Source organism: Leptinotarsa decemlineata, unplaced genomic scaffold, assembly GCF_025532065.1.
Source record: "Leptinotarsa decemlineata unplaced genomic scaffold, Ldec_3_MD MMD2_tig00001393_RagTag_RagTag, whole genome shotgun sequence".
NCBI lineage: Eukaryota > Metazoa > Arthropoda > Insecta > Coleoptera > Chrysomelidae > Leptinotarsa > Leptinotarsa decemlineata.
In genome coordinates this window covers 12,040,086-12,061,821 of record NW_027412562.1, presented here as the reverse complement: position 1 = coordinate 12,061,821, position 21,736 = coordinate 12,040,086, and the positions used below count along the sequence as shown (strand labels likewise).

General features: G+C 32.7%; 1 protein-coding gene across 2 annotated transcripts in view; it reads right to left on the bottom strand.

The window, feature by feature from the left end:
* Positions 1 to 21,512, bottom strand: part of LOC111512616 (uncharacterized) — a 71,702-nt gene extending 50,190 nt beyond the window's left edge. Inside the window, exons 1-2 of one of the 2 annotated variants that reach the window (XM_074176008.1) lie at positions 21,051 to 21,512; positions 3,627 to 4,075 (exon numbers count right to left, since the gene is read on the bottom strand). In XM_074176008.1, coding sequence (XP_074032109.1) covers positions 3,627 to 4,075; positions 21,051 to 21,463 — 862 coding nt within the window. In that variant the 5' untranslated portion in view covers positions 21,464 to 21,512. The remainder of the gene's footprint in view (positions 1 to 3,626; positions 4,076 to 21,050) is intronic. The other variant, XM_074176009.1, reaches the window with a different exon arrangement.
* Positions 21,513 to 21,736: the final 224 nt, after the last annotated feature.

Below are 21,736 nucleotides of genomic sequence, written 5' to 3'. Positions count from 1 at the left end.
TACTGATGAGTCTCCGAGTCATTCAGCGCTCTCTTGGGTAGCTTCCCGAAAGTTTTTGATGCGATCTATGCTGCATTTTCAAAAACAATTCATAGCCTCGAGGTGTTTTTCGCAGATACAGACCGGATCTCAAGTGCTCCATAGTCTTGTTGTGTAGATGCTCTTCCAATTTCGAATCGGTTAGATATCGGATTTCCAATTTCGAATCGGTTAGATATCGGATCATGTATAAAAACAAAGGTTTTTATTGTACATTTTTTTTACATGAGCTACCGACTCATGGGAAACGGAGTTCAGTTGTTGTTTGGTTTTTGAATTAGGAATATATGTGTAGTTGTGAGCCGGAAGCGTTTTATTTCATTCTAATATATAACAATTGGCGACGAGGATGGGATATAAGAAATTCCACGTACATAAAGTGTGGCAAAGTGAGAGTGAAAACATCGAACAGAAAAACAATGGCAACAGGACTTTTTGGTTCTCTTGCTGTATTTGATCACAAAAACTAAGACTTTTGTGTGTTTAACGAACGATTGAAACAGTTTTTCATTGCAAATGAAATCAAAGAAGAAACACGGAAAAAAGTGAATACTTTGAACGACGAGTGCTATGTTTTGCTGCGTAATTTATGCATGCCAGACTTACCTGAAGCAAAAACTTATAGTGAAATCATCGTCATTCTAACTGTGTACTTTTCCCCCGTAAAATCGTACTTTTCGGAACGTTTAAAATTTTACAATGCTAAAAAAATTATGAGTGGAAGTGTTGCTGCAAATTGCAAGTTCAGTGAGGAGCAATTAAAAATAGTGAGCGAGCGAGACATATTTGTAATTGGGATGGGAAAAGAAAAAATTATGTCCCGTTTATTTGAGGAAGATGCATCAAGTAAAGCAGTAACGTTAGCTTCCGTAGTGAAAATAGCTTCGGCAAAGGAATCCGCTATTAAAGAACAAGAAGAAGTGCAGGTGGTAGCAGTGGAAGCCGCTAGAACGAATATTAAAGTTGAAGATGTCCATTTCAGTTGTTCCCGGAAAGCACTAGGGTTCGCAAAGGGATAGCAGGGTCATTTGGCACCAATGTGCAATATGTTCTGTTTTAAAATATGTTCTAATGTTAGCCAAAATTTCATAAAAGACATAGAAACCGAACAAACTGTCAAGTTTATGTTCAATTTAGAAAATATCGAAATTGATAATAAAGGAAATGTAAAACCCACCTATGTTAAATTGATAATTGATAATAACATTCAGTTTTGAAGCCGACTCCGGCTTTGCGTATTCCGCAATTTCTGAAAGTTTATTTCAAAAACATTTTAGAAATAAGTTACTTCAGAAAAATGACTTGTTATTAAGAGATTATGTTGTAATTTCGTTGAAGCCGTTAGGATTTGTAGAATTTGAAGTATTTTACGAAGGTAAAGCGTACATGTTGAAAATATATATTATTAAAAACGGAGGTCCACCATTAATAGGAAAAAATGGATTGAAAATGTTAAACTTAGGAATAAGTAAAGTGAATGAGATCGAAAATAATCTGAACAATATAAGTTTTACTGTCAATCCTGATAATTTACTAATGAAGTATAGTGTCGTATTCGAAAACATTTTTGGCACTTTTAACAAATTTAAAGTTTCTTTAAAATTATTCCTTCACACCACGGTGACTTTCTCGCTCTGAAATCTCGCACCGAAACCTCTTCGAGTTCACTAAAAATAATTTTATAGCCATACTATTTTATTTGATAATCCTGTTTTTTATGAACCTCTCTTTCAACTGAAGGTAGCATTAAATCGAATCTGGTACGCATTTTTCGTTCCAATAATAATTTAGACGGTAACCGTGGTGTGAAGGAATAATTTTAAAGAAAATTGGAAGTAGAAATGTAGAGGTAGAGGGAGGTTTAAAATGGAAAAGACACAGAAATCAACTGAAAGCAAATAAGACTTTTGAAACGGAATGGAAGGATAAGGCAATTAATATAATACCTCGCTCTACCATCTCAGAAAAAATTGAAGAAATTCCCTTATCTTCGGAGGCAGCTGACATATTAGATGTTACCCGGGAAATATATATATATATATATATATATATATATATATATATATATATATATATATATATATATATATATATATATATATATAAATCGATTTAATTCGTGAGGTTGCAGTCAATAGCTGGGCTGTTACAAAGAAAACTCTTTGTTATATGTCAAGCTTTCGGTATATTTCACACCTTCGTCAGGACAACTACAATAATAAGATTATATATCTTGTAAAAAATATATAAATATGGAGAACTTACTAACGTGAGAATAAAATATAAAATGGTTCAAAAACAGATGGAAAAACATTAATAAATGACAGTTGATAACAATTTTGGCTGACAATGTCAAGTGGGAAAATTCTGAATGATACTCGAATTACTAGATTTTTTATTTTCTTTATCATATTTCAGTAGGTACGTGTAAATTTTGCTAAGACTATCAATATCAGTTCGTTTATTCATTGAATGTTCTTCGTTATTAATATGTATCATTTCCAAAAATATTCTTTTCGTTGTATTGGTTTCTCTATCTAAAATATTTGGATTTTCAAAATTCATTTTATGATCCTCCGAATTAACATGTTCTGTTAATGCACAAGAATTAACATTTCGTCTACAGTCGCTCTTATGGGAAGTGATGCGACTACATCACTGTAGACGAAATGTTAATTCTTGTGCATTATCGGATTATGTATAAAAACAAAGGTTTTTATTTTACTTTTTTTGTTTACATGAGCTACCGACTCGTGGGAAACGGAGTTCAGTTGTTATTTGGTTTTTGAATTAGGAATATTTGTGTAGCTGTGAGTTGGAAGCGTTTTATTTCATTCCAATATATAACAGAATCTATGATCTTCTTTGCGATTGCGCTCGCTCCATCAACCAACTCAAATCGCTGAGACCAGCAAATGTAGGTTTAAGTCTTCTTCTCACGTCTTTCAGCATTATAGATGACCATTTTTGCCGCTTTTAGATCCGCAATCGCGGATTTTTTACGTCATCCGTTGTGGGCTTCCAGTTCTTGATTATATTCTGCAGAATGTTGTTTCGAAATGATTCCTCTCTCATTTCGAAATTGTCTTTAGACTTTATGTCTCTGGTGCTCGCTTTTTTGCCAATATTGGGGCTTTAGATTTCACTTCGCCTCATCCGTAAAAACTCGTAGTGTAGTTACCTACTAGACTTATAAGGTACAATTATATTTACGGTTGAAATGAATCTGGGCGTATTGTTACAAATGTCATAACATAACCTGCAATTTATTCATTGCAAAATAGGTGAAAACGAGCTCTATAGGTAAGGAAAAAAATGTCAAATGATCGGGACATAAAGAACTAGGTATTAACCAATGAAAGAGCAACCGCTGCACAGCAGTTTGTTGACCGGTTGAGTTGACATGAAATTTTGAACAGAGGTGTGATTTTGTAAGGCGATTAAATGTTAGGTATTATATTGCAATAGTTAAGTAGAACATTAATATTTATTGATTTTGAAAGACAGTTTTATCAAACAATGTAGTTGGTTTTCTGAAGAAAAATTCAAACTCAAAGTTCCTTAATGTTATCCGAGTGTTTACATACCTTTAATATCAACAACATCATTTGATTTCTCGAAGGATTTTGGAGGTTCAGAAATATTACAACAATTTTTGCAATAATTCAGCTTGCTGAGAACGATCTCTTTCCTACTCTCAATTTCTCGCAAGAGTGAATCAAGTTTTTGAATGTGTTCGTCAAGTTTTTTTAATTTCGCTCGTGCAATTTCTGAATCATTGCTGAAATTTTCTTCAAATTCAGATATTGTTTCCACGGGCTGTCCATCTTCTATCACTAAAATATCGATACAGCAATCTTGTTTTTCGAAGAAGTTGTTGTCATACAGTTTCTTATTGAAAAATACATGGTTTTTGTCTGTTATGTTCTGATTGTATAATTTATATGCACCAAGCATATCTTTCTCGTTAGCTCCCAATGATTGTAGAACTTCTTCGGCTCTGTTGTTCTTTTTCACACACATTGGCACCAAATTCCTATGAGTTGAAAAAAACAATATTGAAATCTGATACTTCGAATGCTTCCAAGGAACATAATTTTCAATTTCGTTTATAAACAGTTGCATTTTGTTTTCCAGTGGGTATTGGGATCCATAAGTTTGTTCAATAAAATCTACAAGTACAATTTAGGTCGATGTTTGGAAATCAGGGCCAAATGCCATAACAAAACTGTTAGTCAAAAAGTGTTACTTGATAACTCGACAGCAGCGGGAGAGCATTAACTTCTAATAAAAAACTTCAATTCTCGAATAAAATCATTTATCCAAAATCTCAGAGCATTCAGTCCTACGTCATTTCTGAAAAGCTGATATTTTGATAATAAATTGATAAGTTATATGTAGTGGAAAATAAATTCTTATTCTCTAGAAGCAATTATCTCACTATAGATGATGATAAAACCAAAACGTTAGATTTCTCAACTATGAATAATATAAAAAAATTATGAACCAGTCAAGCTTCCCGGAGTGTATTTTGACTCATCTCTGAATTTCTTTTCACATATTCACAAATTATCAAAGCGACTGTCCACGAGTATATACACGATAAGAAAACGTAGTAACATAATAACAACGGATTGCTTAAGAGTAGCTTATTTCGCCATTTACACAGCATTATGACATATGGACTAATAGTTTGGGGTTCATCATGTCATCTAGATATAATATTTAAACTACAAAAAAGTAGGAAGAATTATGGCACAGGCTAAATACGATGATCATTGTAAACCTTTTTTCAAAAATCTCCGTATATTAACTCTGCGATCTTGCTTCATATATGAATGTCTCTGTTATGTTAAGAATTCAATAGGTGAAAATAAATTGACAAAGCAGGAGGACATACACTACCATACCAGGGCCAAAACAAATGTAGGGCTACCCAAATAGATCAGGTAGATATATATATATATATATATATATATATATATATATATATATATATATATATATATCTGTCCGAGCTCAATTAATATTAACACAGTATAAATCACCATTATGAACGACATTGAAAAATTAGAAAAAGTATTTCACATTATTCAATGTCACAAAGTTGTCATTTTGATGTTGAACACTTCTTTCGAAATTGAAATTTCCCCCAGACATCTATCGAAAGACAGTTAATTAGTTACAGTTGACACACTTACGGCCTACAAATTGTCTCCGCCTTGTGAAATAATTTCAATGTATTGTTGTGTTATTATAAACCGAAAATCCATTTAATTAAATATCTTCCTTTCTCAATGTTTCTGTGAACTTTCTATAAATACCCTTTTATAAGATATATTTTTATACAACAATATTTATGTATTTATTTGACTATATTGTGTTACATTGATTTTAATTTATATACTATTTATCCCATTGACGTATGCTAATTCTATTTATGTATGCATTGCACGAATAAATTATATTCTATTCTATGAGTTCAGAGCATCACCAGCAAGTATTTTTCTTTCATATGTACTCTCGAATATTCTTTCCAGCTTTCCATCACCAGCTCGTCACGGAAAAACTGCAGAAACAAGTGATTTGATCCTTTTGGACCACCACCTTTTAGGCTTCATTATTGAATGAATACTGTACGCTGTGTGAGGTGGTCAATAGAAAAAATTAACGCTTTCCCACCAGTATTTGGTCTCAACCCCACTTTCAGCATATGAAGAATATCCCAAAGAAAAAATCATTCCACATAACTGATTCTGTATATTGTTGAGTTGATAAGAGATAAGTGCAGTGGTTTCTATTTATTTGTGAATAGTTTCGTCGTTGGAGGTGTTCAAGTGACTTGGCACATTTGCTTCCACTAATCCATTTTGTATTTTGCATTGAATAACACCTGTATCTGTAGAGTAGGGAGGGTGAGTGTAAGCCCACGCACTTAGTCCACATGTGACCCATTGTACATCCTCCCGAGGAGTTGTCCTCCTAGGTCGTCCTCCATCCTGTCCTTTCCAGGAAGGTGGACAGGTCGCTGGGAGACATCTCCTTTATATCGGCAGGTGTAGGCCAAGACTCGCCGAACACACACTCTCTTATTGACGATAACTCCGGGCACTCGCACAGGACATGCCTGACAGTCTCATCTTCCTGTTCACACATCCTGCATAGAGGTGTGTCCACTAGTCCCATATTATGTAGGTGTTTCCTTAGCTGACAGTGGCCAGTCAGAAATCCTACTGTAAGGCGTAGATTTTTCTTGGTCATCGCCAGATATGTCTTCGGCGCCAGCTTCCCAGGGTCGCCCAAGGTGATCCTGGCAAGATTACATCCTTCGATTTCATCCCATCTCTTTAAAGATTGAGCATGGGTGTAACATTTGGGGTAGTTCCACAATTGTCAAAGTCATCAGGCCGTGGGTGCCACTTGGTCCTAAAATTCTTAGTCCAGCCGCTTCCTTGGCTAAAGAGTCGGCAATGCGATTACCTTCACTCCTGTCATGCCCTTTAACCCACCTCAGGATAATGTTATTATCTACCGAGGCTTTGGCTAAATCTTGGTGGCACTCTAGTGCTAGCCCTGAAGTAACACGGTGTCTGTTCAAGGCTAATAGTGCTTGTCTGCTATCAGTGCAGATTGTTATGTTTTTACCAGAAATTCTTTTCTTGGTTATTTCTTTTGTGGCGATTGAGATACCAGCCAGTTCTGTTTGAGCCACGCTGGTATTTCTTCCCATTCCCCACTTAATCCTTAGGCTTAGTGATCTGGAGTACACTCCACATCCTGAGCCTTCTGTGGTTTTTGAGCCATCTGTCATTGAATAACATATTTTCTGAATTATTTTTACTAGTAAATGATGTACCTAATCATGTTGAATTTAGAAAAATATTTTTTTTTGTTTTCGAAGAGCTTTCCGGAATAGCTCGTGCTAGCACTATCTCAGCTTCTTTAGATTATTCATGACTTAGATTTGGTTCGTTCCTGATCAATTTTTGGTTTTCATTAGAGATCAGTTCATCAATTAAGTTGACTGGAATATGATTATCAGATGATATCTACTTCATGATCTTCGTGTCTTCTTGAAAAACCTTCTTCGAGGAAGAATCATAAATACTCTATGTATCATTGACCTGAATGCAGATAATTTATGTGATAATGGACTGAAGGAATTCATAGGGATTGTACAGTCCGTGAAAGTATTTTTCCTATATATGTTGAACTGAAATTTATTATTGATTTTTCTAATAGTGAGATCCAGAAAGTTGATGCTGTTGTTTTGTTCAATTTCTACTGTGAATTTTATCCCATCCCATTAACACAGTTTATCATCTATCAGTCATTTTGTGATTCATTATTAGCAAACCAAGATTTTTCTCTAACTAGCTGTTGCCTGCGACATTTTTAACAACAAGATTTGTTCATGTTTGCCCCTATCTTTAATTTTTAAGAGAATTGTTTTATAAATTACTAGTACTATGTTGCTGTATTGCTGCTGTTCCAATGTTTTGACAGAATCCGTATCAACGAACTTAGGCGTGCGTAGCGTTATAGAACAGTGCTTTCTAAAAATTGTTCTACAGCGCCATCTAGTGGCGAGTTACAGAAAAATTGATAGCCTAAAAACCTTCTCTATGAAAAATGACGTATACATGTCAAGTTTCATCACGATTGGTGGAGCGATGTAGAAGTTTATCACTTACCAACCAACCAACCAACAAACATCCATTTTTATATAGTAGACTAGTACTATGTTGCTGTATCGCTGCTGTTCCAATGTTTTGACAGAATCAGAATCAACGAACTTATGCGTGCGCAGCGTTATAGAACAGAGCTTTCAAAAAATTGTTCTACCGCGCCATCTAGTGGCGAGTTACAGAAAAATTGATAGCCTAAAAACCTTCTCTATGAAAAATTACTTATACATGTCAAGTTTCATCACGATCGGTTGAGCGATGTAGAAGTTTATCACTTACCGACCAACCAACCAACCAACCAACAAACGGCCATTTTTATACAGCGTGACTCACGGTCGATGGTAGGTTAGACGTTTCTGGAAAACACAAAGCATGATTTGTCAGAAAATTTCACCTCTCACATTTCCTTACCTGTTCTATCGATCTAAAATATTTTCAGCATTGCGGCGTTGCCACTTCTATCAAAAAGTCCTAGCAATTATATTTTTTTGAATGGAACACTCCGTATATTAATACATTTTTGGAATCGCTCTAGTATTTTAATACTTTTTTGTTGATAATGTCCTGTACCTATCTCTATCTGTTTTCGAGATAAAAAATAAATTTTGCTAAATATGGTCCAAAACATAGCCTTAATTGAAATTAAGTACATCAGTACTCTCAATTCATGAAAAGTTGATATTTTGATGATAGTTTGGACAAACTCGAAATATTCAAATAACACCAAGAAATCGACTCCATATCATACAGGGCGTGCTAAAATCACTATTATTTCCATTGTGCATAAAAGTAGTCGAAAGTTCATTTTCTCAAATGAAACCCCCTGTATGTTACTCAGTAAATTGAGAAAGATGGTGAAAAATGCTTCAAGATGATATACATGTCTCTATACCTAAATCGTCAAGTTTATTTAATGAAGCCGTTTTTGTGGAAAAATAGTTATTCATGTTTTACCTACAAGTGTTGAAAGTGGCATTTTATTTTGTGAGTGGGGATTATTGCAAAACGAGCATCAGCAAGTGGAGCAAACTCACGAGCAAAATTTTAACAAATGTATCATACATTTTTTTTGTATAACGTTACTGCTGATAATAAAAAAAATAATAGGGTCCATGGGATTTGAACACACGATCTTTGGTTTACAAGGCATATGCTACAACTACATACGCCAACTCACGTTATTTTAAGGAGGATTATTGGTTAGTCATGAAGGACTTTCTACAGTTGGACTGAATACTACTTCGTCATCGTCAGTAACTTCACAGGGATTTAATATTACCAATAGCACGAACTGCATGTGTGAACTTTTCTAAATGATTTTTGGTAGGTGTTCTGATTAAAGTGTTTCTATCAAAGAGATTTTCAATAACAGTTGTACAAAAAATAATTTTTAAAGAATTTGATTTCTAGGTAGCCGTGGAAATATCAAGCTTATGACAGTTTGGTGACTTTTATAAGTAATTGATAAATGGTTATTGACGGTGTTTCAAAAAATCGCCAAAAATTAATGCAAATATTGATTATTCAAACGAAGTTCTTATGAAATTATTTATAATACACGGACAGTGTGATCAAATCATTGCCAGAACTTGTAGAAAATTCAACCAAATGTATCCTGAATTAACACCAATGAACGAGAGGAAGTTTGTAGGATTACAAAATAATTTCCTTAACTGTGACTCCATGTTAAAAGCGCCTTCAACATTACCAAAACCTGTTACTTCAAATTAGGACAATACTGTTAACGTTTTGGCATATTATTATGCATATCCAGAAGCTTCCATTCGCAGTGCAGAAAAAGATTTAGGTGTATCACATGCTTCAGTACAACGAATTTTGAAAAAATCACGGAATGCATCCGTATGAATTTACCAAAGTTCAAGCTCTAAAAGCAGAAGATTTCGAACGTAGAATGTATTTTTGTGAATTCCTTTTGATTCTTATACAGGAAAATCGGGAATTTTTGTCAAAAATAATTTGGAGCGACGAATCAAAATTTACGAGGCATGGTATTTTCAATAGAACAAATGAACATTTTGGGGCTGATCATAATCCTCATGTTACAAAAGAAATGGGTTTTCACGAAAAATTTGACCTGAATGTTTTCTGTATTCTGAAGAACAATAAAATTAGCTTTTTTATTTATGAAGACACACTGAATGCAGAGAGATTTCTCCAAATATTATGGACGACTGTAACCGATTTTCTTGAAAATTTGCCTTCAGAGGAATATAGGGATTCGTGGTTTCAACTGGACGGAGCGCCAGCTTATTCCACCCAGGAAGTTTCCAGGAAACTTGACGAACTCTTCGACGATCGTTGGTTTAGGCGTTTAGGGCCGTGGGATTGGCCACCGAGATCACCCGATCTCACGCCACTTGACAATTTTTATGGAGTGTTTTAAAAGAAAGGGTATACAGTACTCCAGTGCCTACCAAAGAAAAATTGCAATGGCGAATAGTGCGGAGTATTGAAGATCTGGATCCCCAGGAAATTGAAAAAGCAATCACAAGTCGCGTACAAAAAAATATTTTAAAGGGTTGAGAATGTAATGAACAACATTCTCAGCATTTATTGTGAAAATGTGATATTTTGTTTACAATTTTGTTATTTTGAATCATCCTATTCTGTTATTGTCTGTACTTTCACATGTTTTAGCCCACAAAATCTTACTTTTTACCTAGAAATGACTGATTTTTGGTACAGTTGTTCCCTGGAAACTTTGAGCAATAGTTAAGGAAATTATTTTGTAACCTTACAAACTTCCTCTCGTTCATTGGTGTTAATTCAGGATACATTTGGTTGAATTTTTTACACGTTCTGACAATGATTTGATCACTTTGTTCATGTGTATAATAAATAATTTCATAAGAACTTCGTTTAAATAATCGATATTTGCATTCATTCTAGAAGATGATTCGAAACATCTTCGATAACTCTTTGTAAATTACTTATGAAAGTAACTGAACTGCTATAAGCTTGATAATTCCACTGCTACCTGTTTCCAAATTCTAAAAAAAAAATAATGTTTCTAGAACTTTATTGAGCGACTTTATTGAGAAAATTCGACGATTTAGGTATAGGGACATAATCTTGAAGCATTTTTCACCATCTTTCAATTTACCGAATAATATACAGGAAGTTTCATTTGAAAAAATGAACTTTTGATTACTTTTATTCACAATGTAAATAATAGTAATTTTAGCACGCCCTGTATGATATGGAGTCGATTTCTTGGTGTTATTTGAATATTTCGAGTTTGTCCAAACTATCATCAAAATATCAACTTTTCAGGAATTGAAAGTACTGATGTACTTAATTTCAATTAAGGCTATGTTTTGGACCATATTTAGCACAATTAATTTTTTTATCTCGAAAACAGATAGAGATAGGTATAGGACATTATCAACAAAAAAGTATTAAAATACCAGAGCGATTTCAAAAATGTATTAATATACGGGGTGTTCCATTTGAAAAAATAAAGTTGCTAGGACTTTTTGATGGAAGTGGCAACGCCGCTATGCTGAATATATTTTAGATCGATAGAATAGGTAAGGAAATGTGAGAGGTGAAATTTTCCGAAAAATCATGCTTTGCGTTTTCCAGAAACGTACCATCGACCGTGAGTCACGCTGTATATATGATGATTATGTTCAACCAAATTTTCAAATACCACTAGAGGTCAAATTATTTTCGGAAACATTTTTGAGCTCATGAATATTTTGAAAATTTCCCGAGGCGTAGACGAAAAAATATCCGGAAAAAATTTCCGGATATTAATTTGACCTCGCGTGGTATTCGGTAATAAAATTCCACACCGAATTGTGGTGGAAAATCAAATATTTTTGAAATTTAGTTTTCCATTCTCAACAATGCAAGACCACCCCAGGCGGTTCAAAGAAAATGGCTGAGAGTAAGTGGCTAGTACCGAAAACACCCAACTAGGAAATATGTCCAGTGAGACTGTTAAAAAAACTAACAAGCACGCGGGGCCCAATCAAAACGAACCATATACTTTTGACACCAAATCCAAACTGGAAGAATCCCAGTTTCAAAGGTTAAACAAGAACAGTCAAGTTGGACAGAATCAATATCTTCCTGGTTCAAATCCGCTGCATAATTGATTGGAATTGATGTTGAAAAGATCAACATAACAAATCATTCTGTAAGGGCCACTGTTGTTTCAACTTTAGCCAAAACGGAAATTGCAAAAAAGCAATTGATTAAATTAACCAGTCACGGTAGCAGCCACTCAATAAAACCATATCTGGTATTTGCAAATAGACTCAGGCCATCATCAGGAAATAATTGACGCAATGAGGTATGCTTCACCTTCGGCATAGACAATTCAAGAATCTCTGAATCAAGAACAAGCAACTACTTTCAATCAACCTGCCATAGTTAAAAATAACTGCGTTTTCCATATAAACAATAATTAGAATAGTTAAAATAATATGAATAATTAGATTTATTATCACTTGCAACCATTCATATTGAATAAAAGAATAAAAACTCATCTATTTGTTTATGTTATTTTTCAACTACTGGAAACCTATCTCGCCAAATATAACAAATTTACATTGCGTCGAAGTTTCGATATCATTCTCTAGGTATGTGTTGAAAGCCTGCGATAATTCTCAAATTTTTATTTACTGTAGTTGCATTAAAATGGCAACCTAAAGCGTAATATAATATATTACATTCTTTGATTTTTTAATTCACTTCGGGATATTACAAGTGGTAGAAAATTAAAAAATAGTAGTTTTATAGATACATACCTACAGAAACAGATTATATAGTAATATTCAGTTTGTCTTCACACCAATGGACTCAGCCTATAAACTGTTGATTTCTAATGATTGTAGTAGCTCAAAAGTGCCATATAGGGACAAAAATATAATATTCTTTCAATTCATAGTTACTTGAGCTTACTACAAGTGGTGGAAAATTATAATTTTAGAGGTTTTTCGGAAAACTGAATAAACAGATTCACAGCACGTCATAGCTTTGACAGCAATTATTTAGGCCTTCAAATTGGTAATTTTTATTCATTGTAGTTGCATGGGAATACCATTTCAAGAGAGAAAATAGTATATTCTTCAATTTCACATGAGTTTTGAGCAACTACAAGTGGTAAAAAATTGTTTTCTTTGCGTTTTTATTAATGTGGGTTATGCGCGCTTTAATCGTAGGGAACTCATCAATCATAGGAGGCTATGATCATTGTATTTTCACAGTTCAAAACATCAAAAAAACTCGTGTTTTGTTGCAATAAAGAATATGGCACAGCCAGTAAAACCAACAAAATTTTCTGTTTAAAAAATTAATCGATTTGAAAATCATACACAATGCAAAATATGCGTGAAATTGTCTGATGTAATGATCAATCATCGTACCATGACTTATTTACTCGTATTAATACAGTACTGTACCTCAAACTTGAAGAAAGAAAATTTGTTTCGAATGTCCACGAATATTTGTGAATAAATTATTGAATAAATTTTATTAGACATAGACACTTAATTGAAAACATTCAAAGTCCTGCATTTTCGCCAGTAAGAAGCCCACACAGCACCAGATATTCATGGAATATTCCCTGTATATCATAAAACGAACGTATATATTCCAAATATTCATAGAATATTCTTGGAATATATACATGTCTTTAGAATATTCATAGAATATGCTTGAATGAATATGGCAGGATTATTCCCGAAAGAATGTGCATAGAATGTCTATAAATGGATTATTCTCCCTTGAATATTCTAAGAATATTGTCGATCGAATATACCATATGGTATATTCTTAGAATATATTCCCACGGTATATTTTGAAATATTCTATACAATGGAATTTTGAATTATCTTATAATAACGTATTCAAATAAACAAAAATATTTGAAGATCTTAATCGAATGCATAACCTAATGTATATAACCCTGATAGTGTTAACCAGTTTTTGAACTCAACGCGAAGATTCTGGATGAATTGCTCCAACAGCAACTGTTGGAAACGACAAAAAAATTTCAATGGGCCAATAAATGAACCAATTGCATCAATAAATTGGTTAATTCTCACCCTATTTGTCTTTTTGTATTTGAAATTATTTAATCACAAAGCGAAAAATCCTGGAAACAGAGAAATGGGGAAGTGAAGAATTGGAGTAAACGTTTCTCATTGGTCAATTGAAGTGTAGCGCGCGACAGTCGAATAAGCTCTGTGAAAGCGGCTGTCCCTTAATGCTTGGTACCTTTGCGTTAAATTCGACATTTGATTCAACATGGCGATTGACGTGGCAGGTTCGCGTGTGTAATGCATGGTGTGTTGGTGTTATTATCAAAGTATAATTCTGTCACGTTCAGTGTACCATTTATAATTTGGGGTTGTCCAATTTGCAGTACAGCGAATAGTTTGATGTTGAATCTTCAAACAGGAGAGTTGCATATATTCAGTCTTCAAGAAAAGTAAGTAAAATGCAATAGTATCGATAGTAAAGTCATGGTGATTAACCTACTATACCTCATTTTAGGTTCGAGGAGAGTTGGTGTGTGGGATTTGTTGGTTTGACTAAGTACATGTTTGAACTAGAGTGATTTCAGTTGTGTGTCTTCAATAGAGAAAAGTAAGTGAATGACACATTCTTTTGTATCATAATTTTTATCACCCGTTTTCAAAATAGTATCAATTTGCCCAAAAGGAAACAGAGTGGTACCTGGTACAGGCAGGTGCGCCAAGGAACTGAAAACGTAATGAGTACTTTTCAACAAGACAATGCAAGTTGCTCTCCAAGTCATAAAATGTTGTAAATGTTTATGAGTAACCTATGCAAAAAATATCTGTTTGATTTTTATTCCAGTTTTATTGTGCCACTTTCAAATAGTGATAATGAACGTTAATGTACATTTTGTTCCAGGTATTACTATTGAAACACTGGCTGATGCATTGTTGGACAAATATAAGGAAAACTATTCTGGTGAGCAAAGTTTGGATAACTTTAAGTAAGTGAAATTCATTGAAGAACCCATCATACCACTCATTTTAAATACTTCATTTGTGGGTTTATTTTTTTAAGTGAGAAACCTAACCTAACCTATTTCTTGATGTAATTCATTTTTTCTTTTTCAATGAAATGATATATTTATAATTTTTTAATTAGGGCTGATGAATTCACAGAGTTATTTTAGTATATTTTTTAGTATACATTTGTTTGAGAGTAGGAACATCCTAATTTGAATACATTTTTAATATTTGTAATATGACAGTATTCAGGAATATTTTATTCAGTGAATAAATATTTTGAATTAGATTTTTTATTTTTAATATCGGTTGAAACGTCAAATATTTCAGTGTATATTGTTTTTAAAATATATTTGTTTATGAATATTATGTGTTTTATTACTTGTGTGAATCTTGCATCAAAATGCAATATATACATGCCTAATAGCGTTTACTCGTCACATTCTTGGAATATTCCAAATATTCCTAGAATATTCATAAAATGTATTTAAAGAATATTCTATGGTGTTTCCCTATTGTATATTCCTACAATAAACTAAGAATATCCTGAATATTTTATGAATATTCCTCGGGTTCTATTCCTGGAATATTCTTAATAGAATATACCTTACATATTCTAAGAATATTATAAGATATTCCAAGAATATTCCCAAGGAATATTCTTAAAATATATCAAAGGTTCGCCAGGAGCACTTCCAGGGAATATTCTCCAGAAGATATATATATATCCATGGCATATTCATAGCATAATACAATATCCTTAAATGTATATTCATGAAATATACCTGGAATATCCATTGCTATGTGGGAGAGAGGTGGTGTCCGAAGAATATAGAAAAAACATCTTAGCTTTGTAAGTAAAATGTATCAAAACTGAATATTATGTAAACAAATAAAAACCAATCTGTCAAAAATGGTCTGTTATTGTAAACGTCAAAACATTTCCAGTATAATTCGCTGTTTGGTATCCCACGAGAAAAAAATTTCCACGAAAATACCTTCATTGCCATGGTGATTTATCAAAATAACGTATTTTGATTGGTTCAAATTTACAGGTGTGGAATTTTCAACGAAATCAACTGAATGGTGTTTTGGTTGGTTTCCGGGTTTTACCGTGGTCTTCTTTGGTTAACATATCCAAACGTTTCAACTGTGGCAGCCATCTTCAGTAGCGTGGTCAAAGTACTCTTTTTAACGTCAAAAAAGAGTACCTACTTCGACCACAGTTGCAATTAAAACGTTTGGAGATTGTAACCAAAGAAGATCACAGCGAAACCCAGAAACCAAGCAAATCATTGACGTCAGCCGTGAAAGACTAGATTCCTATATGACTGAATGGCATTTTTCCTCCCGTTCTTTCAACAAATGTTTGACGTGATTCATCAAAATTATATTTTTTTTTTATTTATGAATCCATTGAAATTAATCAAATACTATACATTGAATGAAGCTTACCACAATAGTTTAGTAAAAATCGCCCCAAATCGGTTGAGCCATTGATTTGCGCAAGAAAACTTACAAAAGAACTTAGCAGAGTATTGAATAAAAAACTCCCAACTCGTCTCCCAACTAGCAATTTCGTATTTTATAATTAGTAGGGAAACGTTTCGGAGAAACAAATTATAAAACTGCTATAAATAGGAAATTGGCACCGTTTTATAAAGTATTATAGTCATTATCAATATTTTGTAAGGCCTTTTACAAACACTACAAAACAGTTTTATAAACATTTTGGCAGTTACTATAAAATTTGTCTAACACTCTCAAAATGTAGTTTTATAAAGACTTCCCTTATTGCACTTTTGCAACATATTTAAGCGACACATAAAATAATCAGGAGACAATTTTATAAGACTTTTTTAGTAGTTTCAAGTAGGCGTTATAAAATATAATACAGCCGAAATCGATAACAATAAAATGAAAAAGTGTTAAAAATGTTTTCTTAAAGACGCGAGAAGTAATTTTGTATTGTACACTAGGAAAATATAATAGATATGTCACCAACTGAAAACTAACAAATAGAAAGGATGAAGCCACTTTAAAATTTCACTTCTGCACTCATAAAACTTATAAAGACATTGTTTGTGTTCCGAAGATGGATATTTTAACTGCAAATGAAATTTTATTGACAAATATATAGCCTATTATTAGCAAAATTTAAGGACGCCACTCATTTATAAATGTTGTCGGTAAAATTATTATTTATACAAAAATTCACTCTGTCGACGTATTCATTTTCTGGTCGCAAACTTAACTCACTTTATTCTAAATACTATAATGTTATAATATTTATGTACTTTTCAGCTGTAAATATCACTATATGTGCGGTATTTCATATTTTCAACTCATCTAATTTCAGTATCTCGGATCGCTATCATTTAAAATGGCGTCGTTCTATAAAATAAATTGGTATCAGTAGCAAGCATTTCAACGAATTTTAGCTACTTTGTTACCCCTATAAAACTGTTGAGAAACACTTAGTTCTGGGAGTGATGGTATTGCGACAGAGTCGGACTACTTTTAAAGCTATAAGTTTCTACAAAAGTGCTTGTATGAATAAAAGATTTCTCACATATAGTTCGGATAAATATTATCTGTCTTTGATGTTTTGGCTAAAATGTTTCATCGATTATAAAGGCTAAACGACGGGTTTTAATCATTATAGTAACATTTCCTGTTTTTCGCAAGGAAAAAATTGAAGCACTAGGTCAGGTAGGCTAGTTTATTGAAGTATTTTTTAGTATTTCCAATATACAGGGCGACTCAAGAAGCTTTCAGAAAGTTTTTTTTATGGAACACCAAGTCATTTCTTCGTCTATTTGAAGCACTTCGAACTGAATCTGAAACTATGCTAAATGAATGCTAAAAATGAATGCTAAAAATGAATGCTAAAAATAACCGCCATTAAATTATCATTTATTTTCATTTATATATTCCGGATACAAACAGAAAAATCCACTACAGTATCCACACAATGGAATTATTATCAAATTGAAAGTATAAATTAATACACTAATATATGCATATCATAGTGTCTAAAATTGAGGATGAATTAGAATTGAATACAGTAACAATAAAAACTGATTATTAGTTATTGACAGAATATATCAATGAATTATCATTTATAGTAATGAGTTTTCAATATTTTTTTGGCCCTAAGCTACGATGTATTAAAAATATAGAAGTATTTTGCAAGAGTGTTACTCATATTACTGGAGTTTTGTCCCAACACCAAACTGTTCTAGATCCACTATTAAGATTTCCGACCGTATATTTTTCAATACATGGATTTTCTGAAATAACTTGAACAAAACCAAACTATCCCAAACCAACCATTATCCCTTCTTTAACTAAACAAAAAATTTAAAAAAAATATTTGTTACAAATAGAGTATACGAACCAGTCGTCACAAAAATTAATCATACGTCAATCAGTCAACATCCCAACATCAAAGGCATTTACACTAACGAATACCTATGGATATGAACACTATCACGAATTAATTATAGAAAGCGGGTAGCAAACCCATAAAATCGAATTTGAACGCGAAAACATACGCTCAAATCATAAAATTATCGGAAACCTAGATACTCCCAAATGGATAAAATTCCGTGAATCACCTTGTACGGTTTAGCTGCTGAAACTGAACTCCCATCCAACTCATTTCTATATGAAATATTTTTTCGAAACACAACTAAGCACCCCGTTGATGTTTATTTACACAGAATACTACGAATACGGCCCTGTTAATATTTGTTTGTCTTTCTGCTCCGCTGTGGCTCTGCTGTCGGTACACAACTATTGTGATTGTTATAAGTTAGTTGGCAACATTTTTGCTAATAAACGACACTTTGGTCACTCTTATAATATAATAGTATATTATGCAACGATCATGTAATGATGGTTATTAAGACACGAGCATTAACCGGGATACAAAACGAGCCGAAGGCGAGTTTTGTATGGTATATGCGAGTGTAATAATAACCATTACATGAGAGTTGCATACGCTATTTTTTCTAAACCCGATAAATAATGAAAAACTATAAATATTATATTTGTATTGAACACATTTACAGTAATTAACTCATATTTTTTTAAAAAAACACAAACTTAATGGTATTATTATGGATATATGAAAACTATAAAGATTCTAATTATATTTATATTGAATATAACAACTGTAATTAATCTGATCTTTTAAAAATATTGGAGTCGATGGTATTCCTTCAATATGGCTGTTTTCAGATATTTTGATAATATTGGTAGGTAATATGAAAACTGATTTTGACAAATAAAGCAATTAGTTACTTAGGTTAAAATCTAGAACAAACAAAGGAACAGGATTCTTGATTGAAAAATTATGGGTTTCTATTGGTTGATAATCTGTATCGTTATGAAAAATCTGTATCACAATGGATATCATTATGAAACGGATTATGGTCATATAAGTGTATTGTTAGAGTACGGGTGTAGAAAAATTACTTATATTCATCACATATTACCTTTTTTATGATAAGTATCCGTTGTCTAATGCTAAATACATGGTGAATATTAGACATAACCTATATGATCGCCGATGAAATATTGTTGATATATAATTTATCGTGCGATTAGAGGAAATGAGGGGTAAGTTTTTGATGTCAGAATATATCTTTTAATAAGCTTCAATAATTGACCAGATATTTGATAATTCTGGCCTATATTTTAAGTTGATAGTTTTTTTAAAGCTGGATTTGACTCATTTTATCTACGTTTTAGGTATATATGTTCACCATATTTCCGTCGTAATGGGTAAATGATAACCAACTCTCATGGCCAAAAATTGATGCTGATAAGCTAATACGAATCCTCAATTCTATGCCCGAAGCCAGTTGGTTTACAATGATGTATAAAGTAAAACGAAGTCATTTGATGACCTACCAAATTGCTGAAGAAGAACTATTAGAACGAATGCTGAAGAATGACAAAACAGAACAAGAAAAAAATTATCAATTCTATGCAACCCAAAAAGCAAGCAGGGTTATTTTTATTCAAACAAGTTGTCACAGAAAGTGTGGAAAAGCCAGAGTTATGTATCTTTTATGGGACACCGTCTATATGACAGTAGGTATTAGTTATTCGAGGAGTTACTTCTGAATACTTTCTGTAAAGCATACCTTGCTGTACCTAAATCTGTCATCATTTAAAGGGTTGTAACACGAAACTGCTTCACTCAGAACAAAATATTCAGGTTTTCTAAATAGATAACTAAAAACTGAAACCCTTTGTATTTTACAGTCCTCCAAATTGTGAATAATAAGGTTGAATTACTAAACCCAATGCCTTGAAAATATTGAATTTACTTACGGGGTACCTATACTCAATAAAAATCGAATATTTAGAAGTTGCTGAAGAACTAATTTCCACCACGATATCAATGATGTCCCATTTGAATAACTAAATAAAAATATTCTATACTGAACACAACTAAAATTTTGAAGATTTTTTCAAAGCTGTGATTAGGAATCGATGTCAGCTGGTTGTTCTCAATTGCTGCATTTTATTCTTAGTGGCAGCAAATATATATCAGCAAAAGCAATTTAATTTTATAACGGTTATATTAGTGTTTTTGAATTGTTGTGAATATACCATACTATAAAATAGTTGGGAAATTATCATTGAAGTGACAATATAGTAATGAAAATAAAATGATGTCTGAAAGCATTCTAATAAAATAATTTCATTAAAGCTACAGGAAATAGTTATAAAATAAGCTTGAAATAGTTTTATAACTATCATAAAAATCTCGGAGAAAAGTGTTATGAAACTGCTACATAACAATTTACTTTTATAAGAAAATAAGTTTTATAAGTTAGTTTTTAAAACGTTTCTGTGATAATTTCCTGACTATTTTATAATGGTTTTTTAATTTTATTTCATAAACGTTTCTATGACAAATTTATAAAACACTTTTATTGCCTACAACTGTATTGTGTTCACCGATCATCTAATACAATCATTTAGCATTTTGGAAGTAATTATAAAATATTAATAAAATAAAACTGTTGCAACACCATGGAATTATAAAACAACTTTGCTGGTTGGGCTAGTCTTAAACAACTGCACGGTACATAAAACATTCGAACGGACTGGAACAATAACCACACCTATTCTGATAAATAAAGTGCAAATGAAGGATAGTAATGATCTGACTATATTTACTATCGAAATAATTAAAATTGAAACGATTCAAACAGAAGTTTCTCCATAAAAATCTCGGATACATACACAGAAACCATCATATATCTGGTAAATTTGGTAGACTCACCTATACTTCAGAGTTTTCACATTTCCTTCATTTGATTGTGACAATTTACTCACGAATACATGACTAGGGGATGAAGCCAACCTCACAATAGAAAAGCCATTCCACAGTCCGACATCCTGTTCTCCGGTTGGATATGTGAAAATTCCAGGCCCAAATCTCCTGTTATCTTTGAAAAGTCCATGAAAATTAGACCCATCCTGATAAAAAATTTGACTGTATCCTTCAAGTTTGTTGGCATAAAAGAGACCGTCATAAAATATTTTTTGATTTTCTTTCTCGATGACATAAAATCCATATCCGTGTAGATTGTTGAGCAAGCTTTCTCCAGCATAAGTTTGAGTTAGATTGTTCAATAATTTTAAATTTACCAGCTTTTTTTCAGATTGAAAAATTTTCTGTTGATCATCATACATCCTATTGAAATGTCAAATTATCAGATGTGTCAAATGATTGACAACAAAAAGGAAATTATTTGCTTCCCGGAAATGTGAACAAAAGACTACCGAATAATGTAGGGGCACACAACTCACCCTAGTTGCGTCAATTAATGTCGACTGTTGAGTGTCAAATTGAAAGACCAATAAAAGCTTTCAAAAAGCATCGTTTCCGAATAAAAATTATTTTTTGTAAGTTGCCAAATTATCAGGTTAGGTTAGGTTGGGTTAGGTTAGGTTAAGTCCAAAGTT